Source organism: Cucurbita maxima, unplaced genomic scaffold, assembly GCF_002738345.1.
Source record: "Cucurbita maxima cultivar Rimu unplaced genomic scaffold, Cmax_1.0 Cma_Scf00008, whole genome shotgun sequence".
Classification (NCBI taxonomy): domain Eukaryota; kingdom Viridiplantae; phylum Streptophyta; class Magnoliopsida; order Cucurbitales; family Cucurbitaceae; genus Cucurbita; species Cucurbita maxima.
Genome location: NW_019272024.1, coordinates 703174 through 723627, shown reverse-complemented (window position 1 = coordinate 723627; position 20454 = coordinate 703174). Strand labels below are relative to the sequence as shown.

General features: G+C 38.5%; 4 protein-coding genes across 4 annotated transcripts; all 4 read left to right on the top strand.

Moving 5' to 3' along the window:
• The first annotated feature begins 2505 nt into the window (after positions 1-2505).
• Positions 2506-3672, top strand: LOC111482745 (transcription factor bHLH118-like). The gene is made up of 3 exons (XM_023128676.1): positions 2506-2724; positions 3116-3433; positions 3517-3672. Exons 1-3 carry the CDS (start codon positions 2515-2517, stop codon positions 3598-3600), a joined length of 612 nt encoding a protein of 203 aa, XP_022984444.1. The 5' UTR covers positions 2506-2514; the 3' UTR covers positions 3601-3672.
• A 1512-nt stretch (positions 3673-5184) lies between these two features.
• LOC111482740 (PTI1-like tyrosine-protein kinase At3g15890) lies at positions 5185-7101 on the top strand. The gene is made up of 4 exons (XM_023128672.1): positions 5185-5299; positions 5394-5538; positions 5624-5886; positions 6277-7101. The coding sequence occupies exons 1-4, from the start codon at positions 5247-5249 to the stop codon at positions 6911-6913; spliced, it is 1098 nt and encodes a 365-aa protein (XP_022984440.1). The 5' UTR covers positions 5185-5246; the 3' UTR covers positions 6914-7101.
• Positions 7102-11030: 3929 nt separating this feature from the next.
• On the top strand, positions 11031-14528 carry LOC111483185. The gene is made up of 4 exons (XM_023129339.1): positions 11031-11619; positions 11821-12222; positions 12293-12715; positions 12799-14528. The coding sequence occupies exons 1-4, from the start codon at positions 11031-11033 to the stop codon at positions 14247-14249; spliced, it is 2865 nt and encodes a 954-aa protein (XP_022985107.1). The 3' UTR covers positions 14250-14528.
• A 3642-nt stretch (positions 14529-18170) lies between these two features.
• On the top strand, positions 18171-19952 carry LOC111482738 (gibberellin 20 oxidase 2-like). Its single transcript, XM_023128669.1, has 3 exons — positions 18171-18792; positions 18864-19185; positions 19454-19952. Exons 1-3 carry the CDS (start codon positions 18251-18253, stop codon positions 19748-19750), a joined length of 1161 nt encoding a protein of 386 aa, XP_022984437.1. The 5' UTR covers positions 18171-18250; the 3' UTR covers positions 19751-19952.
• The last annotated feature ends 502 nt before the right edge of the window (positions 19953-20454 follow it).

Sequence of the window (20454 nt, the reverse complement as noted above, 5' to 3'; positions counted from 1 at the left end):
GTTCCTTTCCCCATCACTTGGAGAGATGAATTGTTGCCAAGAGAGACTGTAGTATGAAAATTTTCATCTAAAGTTGAGAAGAATTGTTGTTATAATCGTTTCTGACTAGGTCTGCTGACCTGCCAACATCTCCACTTCTTTCTCGACTGCCTCTCTCACGACCTCTGCCTCTTCTTTGGCTCTTCATAACCTGTTTCCACAATATCAAAGAACTCCTTTGATCTGAGAAAATTTTCCATCAACATCGCCCAATGATCATAGTGACCGTCGAACCTCAGGATGGCGGATTGGCTCTGAGGGCTGGGCACGGGGGTCCCAGTCCCGAACCCGTCGGCTGTTGGTGGACTGCTCGAGCTACTCCCGCGACGAGAGCTGGTCGCTGCGTGCCGGCCGGGGGACGGACTGGGAACGGCTCCTTCGGGGGCCTTCCCCGGGCGTCGAACAGTCAACTCAGCTCTGATACCAGTTGTTGGTGACAACAGAAAACTGAATTGAGATTGAGAGGAGGAGTGATTTGAATGATGGGGAGGGAGGTCCTTTTATAGGGGATTCCAGAGTGGGTTGAGATTTTCTAGGGTGATTCTGTAGTCGGTTGAGATTTTTGTGGATGAATTTGAATTTGAAACCAATTCAAATTCTATTCTATTATTAGTTATTATTACTTTCAACAAATAGAAGATATGGTTCCTCTGTTTTGCTGATCTTCTAACACAGAGTTTAATAAAGTGCATGACAGATTCTAATTGCTTCAAGGAAGCTATGTTTTCTCATTGATTTTTACAACTAGGCATGCCTTTGGCTTTTGTTGAACGGAAATGATAGTACACATCCGGACCGAAACATTCTTTATAAGAGTACGAAAATCTCTTACTATTGTTCAAACGGGGAGGGTAATGACGATACATAACTGATAGTTTAATGCAAAAGTATCCATCTTTTTTCCCTTGGTCAGCTCTTCCATCATTCACTATCATTACGGATTAAACCCTCTAGTTTCCCAAGTCTAAGAAGCATTTGGATGAACAAATGGTCAAAGATTCAGCACAATTATGGGTATTGGATCTGGTAATGACCACCTGGTGCGGAGAGCATGAAACAGACACAGATTTCACTCTACCTCGTCCTTTCTTCCCTGTTTCTCGGGCTGTTGTATGACTGGATAGCATTTTGGATGGTCCAGATTATTTGGTAAAAGAAGTAAACTCGTCGGCAGAGAATTTTAATAACTCACATTCTTACAAGCAAGTCTTCCAATGAATGAACTTTGCCTTTACATTCTTACACTTCTTTTTTCAACACGCTTAAATTGAACCAACATACTTCTTCTTTTGATCATTTTTAATTATGGGGCTAGACTTTTATTACATTCCTTAATCATGAATTTTTATTTTATGTGAGAATAAAATTTAATTATGGGTCGTGATGGCATGTATCATCGTTACAAGGACCACATTTTTGTAGACATGTTTTGTTCTTCTTCTAATCGATGTGGGATCTCACATTCTATTCCCTTGAAGCCCAGTGTCCTCGCTGGTACACTGCTCAGTGTCTGACTTTAATGTCATTTGTAACAGCTCAAGTCCATCGTTAACACATATTATCTGTTTTAGTTTGTTATGTATTGTCACAAATCTCACCGTTTTAAAACTCAACTATGGAGAGGGCTTAGCACTACTTCATTCAGAGTTAGTTACCGTACGGTGCGAGACATTGGTCGGAGTAAGGTTAGATCCTTTCCATAATAGACTCGTTTTAAAATTGTGAGGCTGATTACGATACATAATGAAGTAAAACAGATAATATCTGTTAACGATAGGTTTTGGCTGTAGCATATATAAAGAGATGACTTTTTATGTCTTAGAAGTCGGTTCTTTACATTCACATTGTAGCACACGATATACTTAAGAAAAATGACATTATAAAGGCTTAAAATAAGACCATCGAACGACTTCGATACCATGACGAATCACCCAACCAAATGGTGTTGAATTCAAACTCATTCCTAACACTTTTAACACGTGCATGTAATTCACCTCAACTTACTGTTAGAGTGTGGATCGGCCACCGTCCTTATTTTGCTAAGATCTCAAAATTAATTCTTGAGAAAAACATTCCAAATTTCCACAATTGTTGTGGAAAGAGCAGAAGTCCAACTTGTCAACCCATGAACAAAATACAATTTTGCATTTTTCAGATCTTTGCTTTCCCACTGTTTATATTGCATTAGTCCATAATTTATTTATGTATTGTGTTCAATGGTTAATTTTCAAGTAATGTGTTAACAAATTTGATATCAATTTCATTCCTTAATGTTGGTTGTTCAATCATGGCCAATTTTGAACACCATGGCGGCAGGTGGGGATCTACCCGATGTGAAATCCGATCGTCAAAAAGAGAAGCTTTGAGGCTTGTTTTGAGTCCACGTTTTACACTACCGCTTGAATCCAAATCAATCAATAAAAACCATAGTTTAATATCTATTATGCTATCCTTTCAACACCCCATCCTCCAAAAATGTTTCCTTTCAATGATCCCTCACACCATCATCAACCCCATCAACTTTCAGGCTGTGAGGGAAGCAGTGAACTTAATGCCAACAAAATTGAATCCACTCATAATGAAGTGAGGCAGATTGTGCACAGAGATCTCGAACGAGAACGAAGGAAACAAATGGGCTCCCTTTTTACCGACCTTCGATCTTTGCTTCCTCTTCCACTCGTAGAGGTAAACACTGTTAAAAAGATTCCATCTTTTGTTTTAAAATTATCTTGTCTTTTTGCTGACTCATGCTTGAGTTAATAAACTTGACTTAATAGAATTTTAAAATAATTGTTTTGAAGTTTTTGACTCCGAAAAAATGGTTAGTTTTGAGATTGAATTGTTAAAAGTTGTTACTTAGAAAGTCTAGGAGATCAATTGTGCTTTCGTAAATATTCATTAGATGTACGTTATTTACTTAACCAGAAAGAGAATTAATAAACATAAGTGCTTAAGGTTCCTATATTTAGTTCTCTCCACTCAAGTTTTCTTTTTTACTTTTTTTCGTTTGTTTCGACATATTTCAATTTGGATCGTTACCAAATAACATGTAATTATTATGAGGAGGGGATTATAGGGTAGGCGTACGAGGGCTGATATTGTGGATGAGGCTGTGAATTATATTGAACACTTAAGAGGAAAGATCAGCGAGCTTCAAGTGAAAAGAGATGCAATAAAGGGGCTGCATTTGGATGAAAGTTCGGATCTTTGTCCGTCAAGTTGCGTTGTGATTAAGCCATATTCAGGTGGGTTGGAGATTATGATAAGCATCTTTAGAGAGCAAAATTTGGAACTTTCAGAAGTGATGAGGGTTTTGGTTGAAGAAAGTATTGAAATTATGAGTTGTGCATCCACCAAAGTGAAGGAAAGGATGCTGCACACCATTCACACAAAGGTTTGCATGATTGGCCTCACTTTTTTCTTTCTTTCTAATGTTTAGAGGTTGATTTTGTTATGTTGATTGCTTTTGTTTTTCAGGTAGATGATCCAAAGAGGATTGATGTGCATGAACTGCAACAAAAACTGCATCAAGTTTGCACTTCTGTGTCATTTGGTGCTTAATCCTTTCTCTTCTTTTCATTTATTTGTTTGAGTGAAAGAAGGTTTTGTGAAGTGTTACAACCCTCATTTGTCTTGTAAGGTCGCATGTTTTAGTGGATCATGTTAAGCACTGTCATAAGGCCTATTCTCTAGGACCAAGACCTATTCTCAAGGTCTTGCTAATATTTGAAAGTCTTGTTAGTTTATATTTAGGTTTAGCAGAAGGCTATATAATGCCATTCTTTCTGCTTTTGAAATCATCAAGTTTTGTGTGCAATATTGTATGCCTTGAGTAAATTTAGTGTTGTGAGTACATTTGTTCCGCTTTCGGCGCATAACAGATCATATATGTTTTATTTAATAATCTATTATTATTTTATTTAATAAGCTACATTATTCAAAAGCGACAACAAGAAATGAGAACCAGCTATGAAAATCTTAAATTCAACTATCTTTTCTAATGTTCTTCAGACATTGTTATCAGGTTATACCTGATCTTGTGTGTTAAAAAAACCAGTATTATTACTGCTATACTTTATTGATTATCAATACTTTATCATATTTGCAACAACTCCAAAGTTGAAAAATACTTTAGCTACCCATGATGTATTTCCAAATTTTAGTCCATATTGGTGGATGGGGTCCTGGCCCAAGGTAACACGGGGAGTACATGAATAATCCGATACCACCTTTAAATGAAAGAAATTAAATGTAAAGAAAACGAGAAAACATGATTAAGAACTATACAAAATTGAAAGTCCGTATCCATACCAACAAGATGCACATTTCTATCCGTGGTTCAATCATAGGAAGTTATGGTTAAGCATGTTTTATTTAGAGCAATTTGATATCGGGTGACCCATTGAAAACTTTCTTAAGATGCATGTAAGTAAAGATAAAACATACTAGAAGTACTTGCGTCGGTTTGTGAAGAAAGTCTTCACTCTTAGGGACAAGAAGTAACTTAGTCATGTGCATCGAGAATGTCGGGACATCAGGGACTGAATCTAGATTCAGAATCAAATCCTTTTGTACTCCCATTTGCTACTATTTTTAATGAAACGTTTTCTTCTTGGAACTACGCGTAGCTTCTAGATGACTTGGGCAAACCTTTTTTTTTTTGGCTGAGTTAACTTTTTTTTCCCCTTTTCTAATAATTGAGTAGCTAATGTTGGATAGGACATAAATATTATTCAATAATAAAATCATAAAGAAATGTGTATATAAGAACTTCAAATTGTGAAGACGTTACGAATTTCCATTATCAAGTGCAAGAATGGTGTCACTCCCCACATTAAAATAAGGGATAACATCACCACTAATGTACCGTTGATTTATTCCTAATTATTTTAGTATTTTATGAAGCAGAATAATGTCCAAAATATTGTTCCTAATAGCATTTTAAAAATAGGCTACAATATTTGACATTTCCAATGAAAATTACAGCTCGACAAAAGCTAATAAACAAACACTAAAATTCATAACAATGGGAACTACCTTAAAATAAACATATATGTCTGTTAATGATGCCCCCTTGACTTCCCAGCCTCTCCCTTTTGTCTTCAACATAAAGACTCCTCCTTTTTGCTTCGCAATCTCAGAAACCCTTTTCTTTATTTACAAAACCCATTTCCCTGCCAGCTTAGTTTCTTGCATTTGTGGTGAAAATGGTTTGGAATTGCTTCAGTTGCATTGGCGGCCACCAAAAATCAAGGAAAAGGTATATGCTTTATCGACCATTGAACCTCAAATTCTTGTTTTATGTGTTTGAGAATCTTATTCCTTTTTCTTTGATTTCTTTTCTTTGATTCAAGTGTGAAAGAGAATCTAGATTATCCATGGGAAATCTACACGCTCAAGGAGCTTCTTCAAGCCACAAATAACTTCAGCAACGACAACAAAATTGGCGAGGGAGGATTTGGGAGCGTTTATTGGGGGAGAACCAGCAAAGGCGTTGGTGTAATTACTACTATAACTTATGGTAACTTATCAAGATTATAACATTTAGCTCTCTTATTGACTTGATGAAGGTGTTGTTTTGCAGATAGCTGTGAAGAGATTGAAAGCAATGACTGCAAAGGCAGAGATGGAGTTTGCCGTTGAAGTGGAGATTCTTGCGAGGGTTAGACATGAAAATCTGTTGGGTTTGAGAGGATTCTATGCCGGTGGAGATGAAAGGCTTATTGTATACGATTACATGCCAAATCATAGCTTGCTTTCCCATTTGCATGGCCAATTAGCTGATCAATGTCTTTTAGATTGGCAACGAAGAGTAAGCATAGCCATTGGAGCCGCCAAAGGCTTATCGTAAGTAAATTTGATCTCCACAATTGTATGATAATGTACAATTTGAGCATAAAAATCTCTTAGTTTGTTCTAAGCTTCCTCAAAAGACCTCATGTCATTGGAAATGTATTACTCACTTATAAACGGACCATCATTCTCTACATTAGTGAAACCATCTAAAAAAAAATAATATATCTTTTCAAATTCTCAAAAGTCTTAATTTGATTTAAGATTTAAAGGGTTAGTTTAACATAGAGAATAGATTAATGGGAGAATATTATTTGAAAGATGCTTTGCTTCCTCCCAAGGAGGAAATGATGTGATGTTATATTATATTATATTATCTCATTTGTTATTAAAAATTTGAAAAGATAATTGGTGTAGTTTTGCAAATGTTTGGTAATGATGAAGGTACTTGCATCACGAGGCTAGACCGCACATAATACACAGAGATATAAAGGCAAGTAATGTTCTTTTGGACTCGGATTTCGAAGCGAAAGTTGCTGATTTTGGGTTTGCAAAGCTCATACCAGATGGGGTCTCTCATTTAACCACAAGGGTTAAAGGAACCTTAGGCTATTTGGCTCCCGAATATGCGATGTGGGGAAAGGTTGCAGAAAGCTGCGATGTGTACAGCTTTGGGATTTTACTTCTGGAGATTGTTAGTGGTAGAAAGCCATTGGAAAAGCTTCCAAATGGCACAAAACGAGATATTGTTCAATGGGTAACTCCGTATGTTCAAAGGGAAGATTTTGATGACATTGGCGATCCAAGATTGGAGCAAAAATTTAATCTTGAAGAGTTGAAATGTGTTGTGAGCATTGCCTTGAGATGTAGCGATGGGAATGCTGAGAGTCGGCCTAGTATGAAAGAAGTGGTTGCTTGGCTTAAGGACGGCTTGAGGAATAAGAAGAAAGAGATGGGTGATGTGAAAAATAACGAAGAACAAGATGAAGATCAAGATGAAGATCAAGATCAAGAAGAAACTTATAAGAATCATAAAGATTATGAGGAGCTTGAAAAACAGGATTCTGATGATGGGACATGAATGAATCCGAGTGGAGGTGAAACTTTCAAGATTCATTTTCAATTACTTTGGGAAATTTTCTGAGTTGGGGTTTGCAATTCTTGGCCCTTTTGAATTATATTTTGTATTTGTATATATAAGCAATGTAATTGATTAATGGAGATGGGAAAAATGAAAAAAAAAAAAAGGAAGAAGAAGACTTTGTTTCTTTTGTTATGGACAAATTGATGGTGTTATAATTAAGAGTACTTTTCATGCACCCATCACTCCATTTAATTATTTCCATATTTTCTCCCTTAAATTATGTCGACAGTTGGATGATTATAATATAGAGCTTGTCATTTGGATTTGAACAATTAATATGCCAATTCAAATAGACAATAAACTAAAGATGTTTGATTTTGATCCAACTTTTGTAAGGAAATTCCAAGAGGCTATGCAAGAAGTATGAAAGAATTTCTCAAAATGAAAATCTTATGGAAAGTTAGGGCATGCGAGACCTGCAAGTTGGCTTTAAATTAAAGTAAAGTAAGGAAAAAGAGTGGATTTTGGTTAGGCTTTTGTAGGGCATGGGGGAAAAGAGGAGTCAAAACGGAAAGGGGCTTTAAATGCCTTTCTTTTAAGGGAAACAACGCAATGCCAAAGGGTAAGCGTAAGGAAAGCATGTTATGGGGGTGTTTCCCAATTCCCATATCCTCGAAGTACAATTCTTGTAGTGTAAAAAGCAAAGCCAAAACATACCAACCCAAATAAGGCATGCATATATTGAAAAATATGAAGAAAAGAGGCCCTTTTTTTGTGAGTTCAAAACAAACCTTGGCGTTGCCCAATCCACGCAAAAAAAAGGAAGTTTGGTTCACAATCCCATTAAAAGAAAAAGGGTTTAGGGTGGCAGGCCTAAAGTTGGAGGGTAGGGTTGGGTGAGAAGTGGGTCATTGTGGTTTTCAGATGCCCCCATTTAGTTGTCACAAGGTAACGGTTTGAGAAATTTAAGGGAGAAAGAGAGAGAGAGATTAAAGAGAGAAGGGCATTTATATGAAGGAACGGTCCATGTTGAAGGTGGCAGCTTTATTTGCTCATAGAGAAATGGATAAAGAAATAGAGATGCCCATATTGGTGTGCATTATGCAATCACCAGAAGCAGCAATATACCAAATTCCAAGGCTCACGTTTAGTACTGGGACTGCCACAATTTTCCTACCTTTTATTTTTATGATCTTTTTGAGATTTTGACGTTATTTATTTGTCGGGTTGTGCTATTTAGTGCTGCTGGAAGCATTGAGCTTCCATCATAACTGTGTCACATACACTTCATGTCAACCCTTATTTCCTGCACGACGCGCCCGTAGGCCTCCCCGTTGGAACATCCCAACTTGGACATGCTTACATTCACTTCTCAACTCATGACTCCATTTTGTCAATGTGGATTCAGTTTTAGTTCACTAAACAAATAATTCTACTGTACTATGTTAATTCATGAATGTGATATACTAGATTTGCACAAACTCAGGTCAGCTAGGATGTTCTGGAAGCGTAGCAAGAGAGAATATTGTGAATATATACCTCTTGTTGCATCTAGGGCTCTTACGAGTAGTGTACCGAGTTAGTTCGATTTGGCAATATGTCAGTTCAGTTGAGTCAGTGAGATTGAGCCAAGAGTGGGCTTGCCTCAAGGACCGCTCAATTACAAATTCGAGTCTCGGATGTGTGACCTCTAGCTACAAATATGGGAATGTAGGGTCCATTACCCTATAATCACTTAAATTAATACACATTAAAGTAACTTAAAAAGGTGAGTAAAAGTAAATAAAATGGTGGGGAGGATGCAGGAGAAGACAGCTAAAGCGCATTAAAGTGTTAACTATTTTTACAGTTATAAATTAAAGTGGTGCAGTTAATTTGGATAACATTTTATGTTATGTTAGGCCATGAATAATGTGAACAGTACACATAATTCTCCATTGGGTATACCGTAGCAGAACACAATGTCAGAATACAGTATAATTAATCTCTACAATTATGTGCACTTATTGAGATAAAGGTTATATGATGTTATCCAGAAGGCCAAAAAAGGGTATAGATGTAGGCATTAGAATTCAATATATGTAGGCAAAATAATGCATTCTCTAGGCCAGATGCATTAATAATTGTACTTCAACAGCATATCAGAGTGAAAAACATCGCAAAAGAGAAGACACCATTCAAGATGAATAACGATTATGAAGCAGCCCCTATGATGTGTATGCAGGATTTAAAGGTAAAGAGTATGTGGTGTTGCAAGGAAGTCATGTGTCCCCTTTTCCAGAAAATGAAATGGAAGAAAGGACATGGATTTGTGGGCCTAAAGCTTTGAAAACAACATGTCGAGAGGAATTGTTTGGAAGGCAGGCATAACGTCCATTAGGAAACTGGACAAAAGAGACCTTAATGATAGTGTCCACCCAAACCTTTATACCATCAACTCATGAATTCATCATACTCAAATCTCTGAGTTTGTTCTGCCTTTTCTTTTTCTTAACTTGCTTATATGTAAATGAATTGAGATGTCATTGGAATAGCACTAACAAGTGGTGAAAAGGGCGTTGTGAACTTACATTCAATTCCCTTGTGATAGCAACTACATGGTCCATCTATACAAAAATCAATTTGCACATGATCATTGAGCTTTTGGGCATCTCGAGTTTACTTTGTGCTGGACTATGCGTCTTTTTATAACGTTCTATATCCAAGCATTTCTAATACTTGTCGTTTTTAAGAACAATTTATCTTTATTAACCAACATGGATTCTTTCAGCATGTTTTGTCCATACTAACAATGTTTCTAAAACGATCCAATTGATCAAGATGCGTATGCTCCTCTTTCTTTCATAGCATGCTGCTTTATTGCACGCATTTGGTGCGCTATTGAATAACATTCCTATAAGTGGTCACACGAGATCTCCATCTCAAGGAGGTTCTCCACTTTGGTTGGCTAGTCGATCTTCCTCTCTCTAAATTGCATAGCTAAACACGTTTGATTTTAGAGTTTTTTATAATTGATTTACTGAAAAGGAAGGTGGACAATGTTAATATATATAGTAACTTCGATTCTTTTAAACCTTTCCCAAAGATTCTATCCTTATCTTTAACATTGATCTCGTTTAGATGAAGTCTCAGTTTATTCATATATTCTTTATTTACTGACTCATGTTTCTCCATTAGTTATATTGTATACGTTCGTTAATAGACATAAGTTTCATGGGTCAATCAAGTCAAACAAATATATATATATTTTTGGCATAAAAGTTGCTTATGCATGTTTCAATGATCTTATGGAATAACTATACGAAACTAATGTGAGTACCAACATTATCCCAAATGGATAGCCAACACATAGGATTTAACCCAATATCAAAATCTATGATAAATTGTGGTTTAAACATATAAGAGAGAGAGAGAGAGAGAGAGAGAGAGAGAGAGAGGGGGAAGGTGTTGGATAGTGAGTTTGTATGGCAAGACGTGTCCTAAAGAGGGATGGAGCAGAGGTCATAGATTCGAACAGTCCACATCTCACTTAGCCTTCCAAAATATACCAACAAAACAACACTCATTTCTCTCTCTCTATATGTTTCTGAGTCTCCACTCACTCCCTCACCTTAGCTTCTCATCTCTCTCTTTCTCTCTTTCAACTCTTAACCCATAAACAAAAAACAAAACACTTACCCTCTCTCTACATCCTTTCACAGCCGCGTTTCTGTCTCTCTATAATCATCACTCCCTTTTCTCTCTCTTGCATCTTAAAAGATACTCACCTAAATTTTATTATCACCCATGACTCGTCTTATCATCCATGCCACTTCCCCACTGCTTTCTTGTTTGTTTCCATTTGTGTTTGGTTTGATTTAGTTATTAGCCATTGCCTTCTTATTACTTACATACATGCTTTTACTTAGCATGCCTATTGGTGCACCCTCCTCCCACACCCCACCCCACTTTAATAATGCATTTCTACCACTTCGCCCTAATATACCAAACCCACAACTAAAGGACTGATTCCCCCCTTTTTATGTTGCTCTTTCTTGCTCTCTTCCCTAAACACTTCATTTTTTCCTTTGGGCCCATTCTTTTTTCTATTATTATTATTGTTGTTAGTATTATTATGGCTGAAAAGGGTGAGGCTCCTCGGCAACAAGATTATGATTCCTCTTCTCCTAAAGACCCACTTGATGATTCTTTCGAAACAAGGCCTCACGGCGGCGGCCAACATCACCACCACCACCAGCTCCACCGCCGCCATCACCCCCATCATGATTCCTCTCTCATTGTTGCCTCTCCTTTCATCTCAACACCTCTCTATCTTCCCACTGCAACTGCAACTACAACACCCTTTGAGGCTGTGAACCCTAAGCGGACCAGATTCACCGCCGGCCAATGGAAGCTTTTGCCATCTCCGTCCTCCTCTCAGCTGCCGATACCCGTCGTGGGCAGCGACTCTAGCCCATCCCCATCGCATCGTCCGACCGGCACCGCCACTGTCGCCGCCGCCGCGTCTTCTTCTGATACAACATCATCTCCATCTTATTCACCTCTTCCGTCGACAGCCTCCGGCCAGCCGGAGCCAGCGGGGAGTAAAGGAGAAGGGGAATCTCAAAATCAGGCACAATACAGAAAGGGGAAGTATGTTAGCCCAGTTTGGAAACCTAATGAGATGTTGTGGTTAGCTAGGGCTTGGAGGATCCAATATCAAGGTGCCACAAAACAACCGTTACATTAGCCTCCTTTTTTTGCGACAAATTCTCTCATTTCATCCAAAGTTTCAAACTTTTTGAACTACACTTAAGATCCAACACATGGGTCGGTTATAAAACATGTTTCAAACAAACCCATCAAATCTTTTCGTATATTATGTGTTTGTTGATTTAAAGGTATTTGTATTGGCATTTGTGCAGGCGGTGGAGCGGATGATGTTGGTATTGTGGGAGGTCAAGGGGGAAGAGGAAGTGGAAATGGAAGTGGAAAAACAAGGGCGGATAAAGATAGGGAAGTGGCGGAGTATCTCCAAAAACATGGGGTTAATAGAGATGCCAAAACGGGAGGGACAAAATGGGATAACATGTTGGGTGAATTTAGGAAGGTTCATGAATGGGAAAGAGGAGGAGAGCGAGAGCAATTAGTTGGCAAAAGTTACTTCCGTCTTTCACCTTACGAGAGAAAACTCCATAGGCTTCCTGCCTCCTTTGATGAACAGGTCTTTGAAGAGCTCTGCCAATTCATGGGTTCCAAAATGCGAACTAAGCCAACCCCTCTTCTTCCTCTTACTCGAGCCCTCCCCCCTCCCCCTCCCTTCTCGAGTAAGTGATCTAATTGAGCGAGTTTATGACATTTTAAGTGATCTATTCATTCATGTTGCTGAACATGCAGGTCGATCAAAACAAGTATTTGGGGTCGGCTATGCTTCCGTGGATGCTAGTGGTAGCCCAACTCATTCATGTTCTTCAAAGGATATTCGTCGAATTGGGAAAGTACGGATGGTGTGGGAGGAGTCAGTGAGTTTGTGGAGTGAAGAAGCGGGTGAACAATTGAGAGGAGGGAGGATTAAAATTGAAGGATGTAGCTTTCTCAATGCGGAAGACCTCACTTTCTTTGATGATTCAATGGTTGCTTGCACCATGGAATCTTATGACCATGGCCCTCTTAAAGGCTTATCTATTGATAGATTCGTTTCAGGGCAGCAAATCAAAGTATTTGGCAGAAGAAAACCCCCTACTTGTGCTACTACTGGCTCGCATCATGGTCCTCCTGAGAGACTCCCTCTTATGCACTCCACCGAGCCGTCTGCAAGATGTAAGTACAATATGTAAAAGCACTTTCATTGTAGCTTTGATTCAATGTGGCTAATTGTGGGGCGTTGTTTGGTTTTTGTTTAGCAAACACTTCGTGGGAATATCAAGATCCAACTGAATACTACGTCGGGTGTCTACGAGTTCCACCGACATCTCTTCCGAGCTTATCGGAGCTCTCGTGGCACATACAAGACCCGCCATCGGAGGAGCTTCGATTACCTATTAGAAAAGATGTGTATGCATACTTGCCACAAGGGAAAGAGCTGATGTTTACAACCACAACCCAAATGTTGGATTGCAAATCTTTCATTTACGAGATTTTATGTCCCCTCATACGCACCAACCCTTGTATTACCACTACAAGTCGAGACTCGTTCATAGGCCTTTGGGATGATTGCATCAACCGCCTTGTTTGTGAGTTTTGTTGCATGGAAATGCGAATAATTCGCAAACCCAATTCCCCATCTACTACCACCACTAATGGTTTGCAAGATCAATGGCCAAATTTAACGGGTTTCATCAGAAATTTTTGTTTATGGAGAGGTGAAGAAACGGATCATATCAAAGATGGGCAACCTCATGATCTCGACCCCTCTAATTCAATAGTGGAGAAGCTTCTTTGGACCTACTTAGACATCCCATATCTATTGGGTTACTACGCCGTTGGTTATTTGGTCACTTTTTGTGCACTAAGTCGAGGCCATGACAACCGGATAATCCGAACCGATTTATATTCATTGGATTTATCAATGCCTAGTGAGAGGCTGAAGGCCTTAGTTCCATGTTATAGAATCGCTGGTGTTTTATCCTTGTTAGCCGATGGATGCCACAAATTGCCAATTTTCAGTGATTTTGAGAGAATTGATAATGGTAAGGGAATTGTGACGGAAATGACACCAAATTTAGTGACAAAAATCTTCTCTTGTAGAACAAAATGGACGGCGGTGAAAGAGATTTATGATTTTTTGGATGGAAGAATCCCTCATTCGGAGTTCATATGCGGATCATCGGACAAGGATTTGGCGATTGTTTTCAAGCCAAGGGTTTGCAAATTGAGACCCACAAGTTATGAGCAATTAATTGAGGCACTAAAAAACGTGACCAAAGCGCTTGTGGCATTGCACGATTTGTGCTTCATGCATAGAAACGTATGTTGGGAGAACGTGATGAAGAGAACGAGCGACGAAGAGGAAGAAACAACGACGGGTACCGGAGAGTGGATTTTATGTGGGTTTGAAGAGGCGGTGGGAGCACCGCAGATATACCCTTACGGCGAGGCGTCGGCGAGTGGGAGACACGCGCCGGAGATGGAAAGGGGTTTGCATGGGGTGAAAGTGGACATGTGGGGAGTGGGGTTTTTGATAAAAACTTGTGGGTTAATTGGGATTCCAAAGATGTTAAAAGAGCTTCAGAACCGGTGTATGGATCAGAACCCTGAGCACCGGCTAACCGCCGCCGACTGTTACCACCACCTGCTGCAGCTTCAGTCGTCTCTGTCAACGGCAACCGGAACACCCGGTGGTGGTTTGATGTGACTGAATAGGTGTGTATTTAAAGTTTTAATTTTTTTTGGATGTGTTTGTTGAGAGAATCTAAATTGTTACCTTAAAAATTAAAAAAAATAGGTGTCTGAAAGAGAAAGTGGGTTTCTGGTAATTCTTTCAGCTCTGGGTTCGAAAAATGACGGCTGTTTCAGATCAGAAAAGTGCTCCCGTTTTGTTTAATCAGAGATCAAATCAGAGCCAATTTTCAGAAGTGATGTGTAAGTTCAACAGTGTTCTTTATTAAATTTTTACTTCCTTCACGGGTTTTTAGATCGCTCTGCATTTCAATGTTCCTTCTCACCTTCCTCCTATTTTCATCCTTAATTTTCATCCTTAATTTTCTCTGTTTTTTTACCCTCTTTTTTTTTTTTTTTTTTTTTTTTTTTTAATCTTAACTAAACTATTATGTTATTTTACAAAACCCTTCAACTATAATGGTTAGTAGACTACAACGTTGTGTTTGAATATTGGTTAAACCAACAATGTCCTTGACCCGATTTAGAAAACATCTATATGCCTTAGAAAAGTCTTTATTGTATCACCCTTCATTGGAAAAAAGTGAACCAAACATTTTTTTTTAAGGGTGTGGAAACCTCTCCTCAACGGACGTTTTAGAAACTTTGAGGAGTTAAAGTCTGAAAGAAAAAACCCAAATAGGACAATATCAGAAGGTAGTGGACACAAGCTATTACAAATGATATCATAATTAGACTCTGAGTGATGTGCTAGCGAGGAGGCTGAGCCTCGAAGGGGGTGAGCACAAGACGCTCTAGGTCTCGAAGGAGTGTAGAGCGTGAGATCTCACACCTGATAAAGAGGAGAACGAAACATTTTTTATAAAAGTAGGGAAATCTCTACTTTGTAGACTGGGTTTTAAAAACATTGCAACATTGAGGGGAAAGCTAAGAGTAAAATATTTTTGAACGGTTGATTGCGACTAAACTGCACACAATCAATCCGACCAAAACCTAATAATACTATGTTCAATAGTCAAGTACATCCAAAAGGTCAAAGGTCATTAAATCTGGGCCAGGTTAAAGTTTGGGCTGGTATGTGACCAGCTATAGTAAGCCCTATCACCCAATGGTCCACTCTTTGAGTCATATCATAGGCCATCCAGCGTTTCACCCTGTCCCAATGGTCCATTCACACTTAAGAAGGTATGTACATTTGATCTTCTAAAAGCAAAACCAATATAAGAAAGACAACACAAAGTAGAGGGATTTGAAGCAATGTGGTTTGATTGTGGCAGCGTAAGCAGAGCTGCTGCAACTGAAACTGTGGAAAGGGGTGAAAGGGGATTTAAGTTGTTAGTTCAAAATGAAACCCAGAGAAGATCACATGAACACAGCTGTTCTTTTTTGTACCTTTTCCCTACAATCAAACTTTCTTTCTATTATTTCTGCTATATGGAACCAACATGCGTTGGTGTACTCGCTTTATCGCATTTACATGCATTGGTACTTGCTTTCATTCTTATCATTAAGTCCTATCATCTCCCTTTCATCAACATCCCCATCCCTTTTCGAATATCTATACGTTTTCTGAATCCAACGTATGTATCCCTTTCATGTTTTGAATTTGTTTTCTTCACCTTTGCCTAAGACAAACCTCTTTCTTTTTTAACTTTACTGCTAGCAAATATTGATTTGTTGCGTATAACCGTCAGTCTTTTGGATTTAAAACACGTTTGTTAAGAAGAGGTTTCCACACCCTTTATTAGATCTCACATCGGTTAGAGAGAGGAACGAAAACATTTCTTACAAGAGTGTGAAACCCAAGATAATACTTGCTAGTTGTGGGTTTGTGTGAGATCCTACATCGGTTGGAGAAAAAAACGAAACATTTTGTATAAGGGTGTAAAAACCTTCCCGTAGGAGATGCATTTTAAAACTTTGAGGGGAAGCCCTTGAAGGGAAAGTCGAGAGAGGACAATATTTATTCGCGATGGGTTTGGGTTATTATAAATGGTATCAGAGACAGACACCAAGCAGTTTGACAGCGAGTATGTCAGCCCCCAAGAGAGGTGGATTATGAGATCCCACATCAGTTAAAGAGACTTGAGATGTCACAGTCTTCCAGCGAGGACGCCGGCCGCAAGGGAGGTGGATGGTGAGATTCCACGTCGGTTGGAGAGGGGAATGAAGCATTCCTTATAAAGGCATGGAAACCTTACTCCAACTAACGCATTTTAAAATCTTGAGGGGAAGTCATTAAAGGAAAAGCCTAAACAATATCTGCTAATGGTGGGCTCGAGTGGTTGCAGTTTGAGTTGTTACACCAGTCAAAGAATGTTTCACTCCCTTTTTAAAGGACGTGAGATCTCACATTAATCTTGAGATATTCGATTTATCTGACAAGGCTACATCCCCCAAAACATGGAAAGAAACATTTTTTAGCAGACAATGCATGAGAAAGATTGGTTGAAGAAGACAATAACCCTAATTACATGCACAGAGAGAGTGCGACAAAATTTTGGGCAATCGCTTCAGACATTGTTCCTATATATATATAGCATAGTTCGGTGGTTTTATTGGGCCCCTCATTTTGCCTTCAAATTATCTCTGCATTTCATCCCAACTTCAACAATATGGAGATACCTCAAAAAAAAACGTTAAAAAAACAAAAGATTTGGAAATTAAAAAGAGAAATGAATTAAGGGTTTAGGTTAAAAAAGGGATTCTCAATAATGACATACTCTCTTAATAAACTTTTGGCGGGTTCTGCAGCAGACAACAAAATCAAATTTTGTTTTCCAAGGTACCTTCAAGATTCAGCTAACTTGTTCGCCATATGCCTCTTGCTAACATCTCAACTCTTCATGGAGTTAGTTCCTTAGAAAAGCAAGCTCTCCTCATCACGGCAATCCAATTTTCAAGTGTTTTTATTGATTGAATGGTGATTTGATTTGGTGCAAAGGTTGTGGGCCTCTTTAAACCCTAAAGTTACTTTGATGTGTCCTTCCAACTTTACGTTAAAAGGATCCTAACACCTTTCTCAACAAACAAACAAAAATCAAAACTGTGGCTGTCTTCCTTAATTAGCATAAATGCTCATCAAATTAACTGTGATTTCATGAATGTTCATAGCCATAGCCAACTCCAAATATGTAATTTTAAATGCTCTCTTACCTTATCAATTATTGATGCAAGAATTTAACATGGTAATCAAACAAACCTTCATGTATAAAACTACTATTCATTTTCTGTCTCTTTCTCTCTCTCTCTCTCTTCAACTCCGTGGAAACATAGCACATCACGTCACTTTCAATGAAAAGGCTTTTAAAAAAATATAATGAAGCAATGGAACCAAATTCTTTTTGGGTACAATGATATAATACTAATTTGTTTCTTTTATCTTTCGGGAAAATGACAAATATTTGATGTAAAATGCATGTTGGGAGAGAGAAAAAAACTTGTGGGTATCAAAGTCATGCCTTCCATCTACTCATGCGTAATCGTAATTATGCGTAGCGGTATGATAAAGAGAGACTGACAAAATAAAAATGATATACTTTGTATGTTTGAGAGTGATCACGAATAGATGAATAGATATATATAATACTCCAAGCCGATCGTTAATAAATATTGTATTTGAGATGTTTCTACACTTTTGTAAAAAATGTTTTGTTCTCTTCTCCAATCAACGTGAAATCTCACAAGTCACCCTCTTTAGGGCCCAGCGTTGCTCATACTCACTCATACATATAAGTGGAGCAAATCTCAACTGGCATGACGTATGTTAGATAAGATCTAAGCAAAGTCATGATGATTTAGATTTAAAGTAAATGGGCGATTCTTCTATTAAGGAGATATGTGGAGTTTGATGATCACAAGGATTTGTGGAAAGAGGATTGAAATTCCCTATTTACCCTTCTTGTCACCTTATAAATTTTCCCAACTCTCCTCTCCAAATCCATTCAAATTCTTCACATCAGAACAAGAATAGTCTATTAGTTATTTCATTTTCTTAAATCTGTTTGGGTGCATGCAATGGCGATCAAATGCATGACGACAGCCAAATCACAAGGAGAATCAAAACTGAAGCAAGAGATGAAGAGGAAGCACCGTGTGGAATTTGGGTCCTCCGATGAGTCAATGGTGCCGGAGAATTTCATATGGCCGGACGAGTTTAAGGCAAGGGAGTCGGTGCCGGAGCTGGATGTTCCACATATTGACTTGCAGAAGTTTGTGAGTGAAAATGAGAATGACATTGAAGAGGCAACGAGGCTGGTGGATGAGGCTTGCAGAAAGCATGGATTCTTTGTGTTGGTCAACCATGGAGTGGACATGGAATTGATGAAAAACGTTCATGAATGTATGGATGAGTTCTTCTCATTGCCTTTGGATGTGAAGCAAAAGGCTCAAAGGAAGGTGGGTGAAAATTATGGGTATGCCAATAGCTTCATTGGGAGATTCTCCTCCAAGCTTCCATGGAAGGAAACATTTAGCCTACGCTATGCTGCTCATCACAACTTGCCCGTTACCCACGACTATGTTTGCCACCATTTGGGCCCAGAATTCTCCCAACAAGGGTAACTAAAATCCCTTGTTTACTACTCTTTTGCTTTAAAGGAACGAACTTTAAGCTTTAAATGTGTTGTAGGAAGGTGTATGAGGAGTGTGGAAAAGCGCTGAGCGATCTGAGTTTGAAGATAGTGGAGCTTTTGGGGTTGAGCCTTGGCGTCCCAAAAGAGAAATTCAAGAAATTCTTTGAAGACAACGATTCAATAATAAGGCTTAATTATTACCCACCATGCAATAAGCCAGAGCTGACCTTAGGAACTGGCCCTCATTGCGATCCCACCTCCATAACCATTCTTCACCAAGATCACGTCAGTGGCCTTCAAGTGTACGTGGATGATCAGTGGCACTCAATTCCTCCAATCAAGGACTCCTTTGTCATCAACATCGGTGACACTTTCATGGTATATACGTCGGATGAAATTCCATATCCACTAAAAGAAGGATCATAGGTTTATAATCAATGAATACTATCTTCATTGGTACAGAGCCTTTTAGAGAAGCTCAAACTAAAGTCATTATAGTTTATGTTCGAAGTCGTACAAGGAAAAGGTCCTCTCAATACTCTTAGACCCTCTAAGGGTCTAAGGGTGTTGTGTTGAACTAATATAACAGATTCAATTTCTTTTCTTTTCAAACTCAACTCATTCTCAAATGGTTTTTTTTTTATAGGCTCTCACAAATGGGGTTTACAAGAGCTGCTTCCACCGGGCGGTAGTGAACTGCCGGGAAGCAAGAAAATCAATCGTGTTCTTCCTATGTCCGGCGGATGACAAAGTGGTGAGAGCACCGGACGAGATCGTGGACAAGAATCCGCCACGAAAGTTTCCAGATTACACATGGCCAATGCTGCTTGAGCTGACCCAAAAGTTTTATAGGTCGGATTCAAACACTTTCAAGGCCTTCACAACTTGGCTTCAACACAAAAACTTGGCCACCGCTGCTTCCTCTCTGGCCCCCTCTCTTTAAACCCACCCTCATTTCTAATCTGTGTGTTTATGCCAAATAAAGGTAGTGTTTTTAGGAGGTTTGGCCTGTATGTGTTTGTTTTTTGTGGTGTTGGACGTTGCAGGAAGGTTTGTTAATGTACACAATACACATTTCCCTCTTTGCTCCTCATTTTGTCCCATCCTTGTCATGTGCATGTTCCGAGACTCCACCATTTATTTAAACCCAAATTCAATGAGTTTCATTTCTACCCTTCTTTTATTTAGTATACATTAATCAGTTTAATCCACAAGCGTGAAGGAAAGAGAGAAGCTGTAAAAAAGGAACCTTTTTTTCTAAAGAGGTACTATGTACCAATTTCCCCATCTTTATCTTTATTTATGATGTAAAACTTTTTAAAAGAGAGAAGAAAAAAAGGAACTTAGGTCTAAAGTTTAAAAGAACATGTGTCGAATTCTCGTGGAAATAGATGAATACAAAATTAATATATATATGTTTATAATATTTTCTTGTTTTGAACTTAAATTCATTACTAGTAGATATTGTTCACGATTTTAATCAATTGACGTTGGATCTCATGTATTTATTTAGTTATGAAAGTGATAAGTAAGGCAAGGACAAGTTTAGTATAGTCCACCCACCAAAAGCATGGTGTGGTTGTGTACCTTCATTTGGGGTTAGGTCCATGGGAGAATTAGTATTGATGAGGAAATGAAGATTGGTGC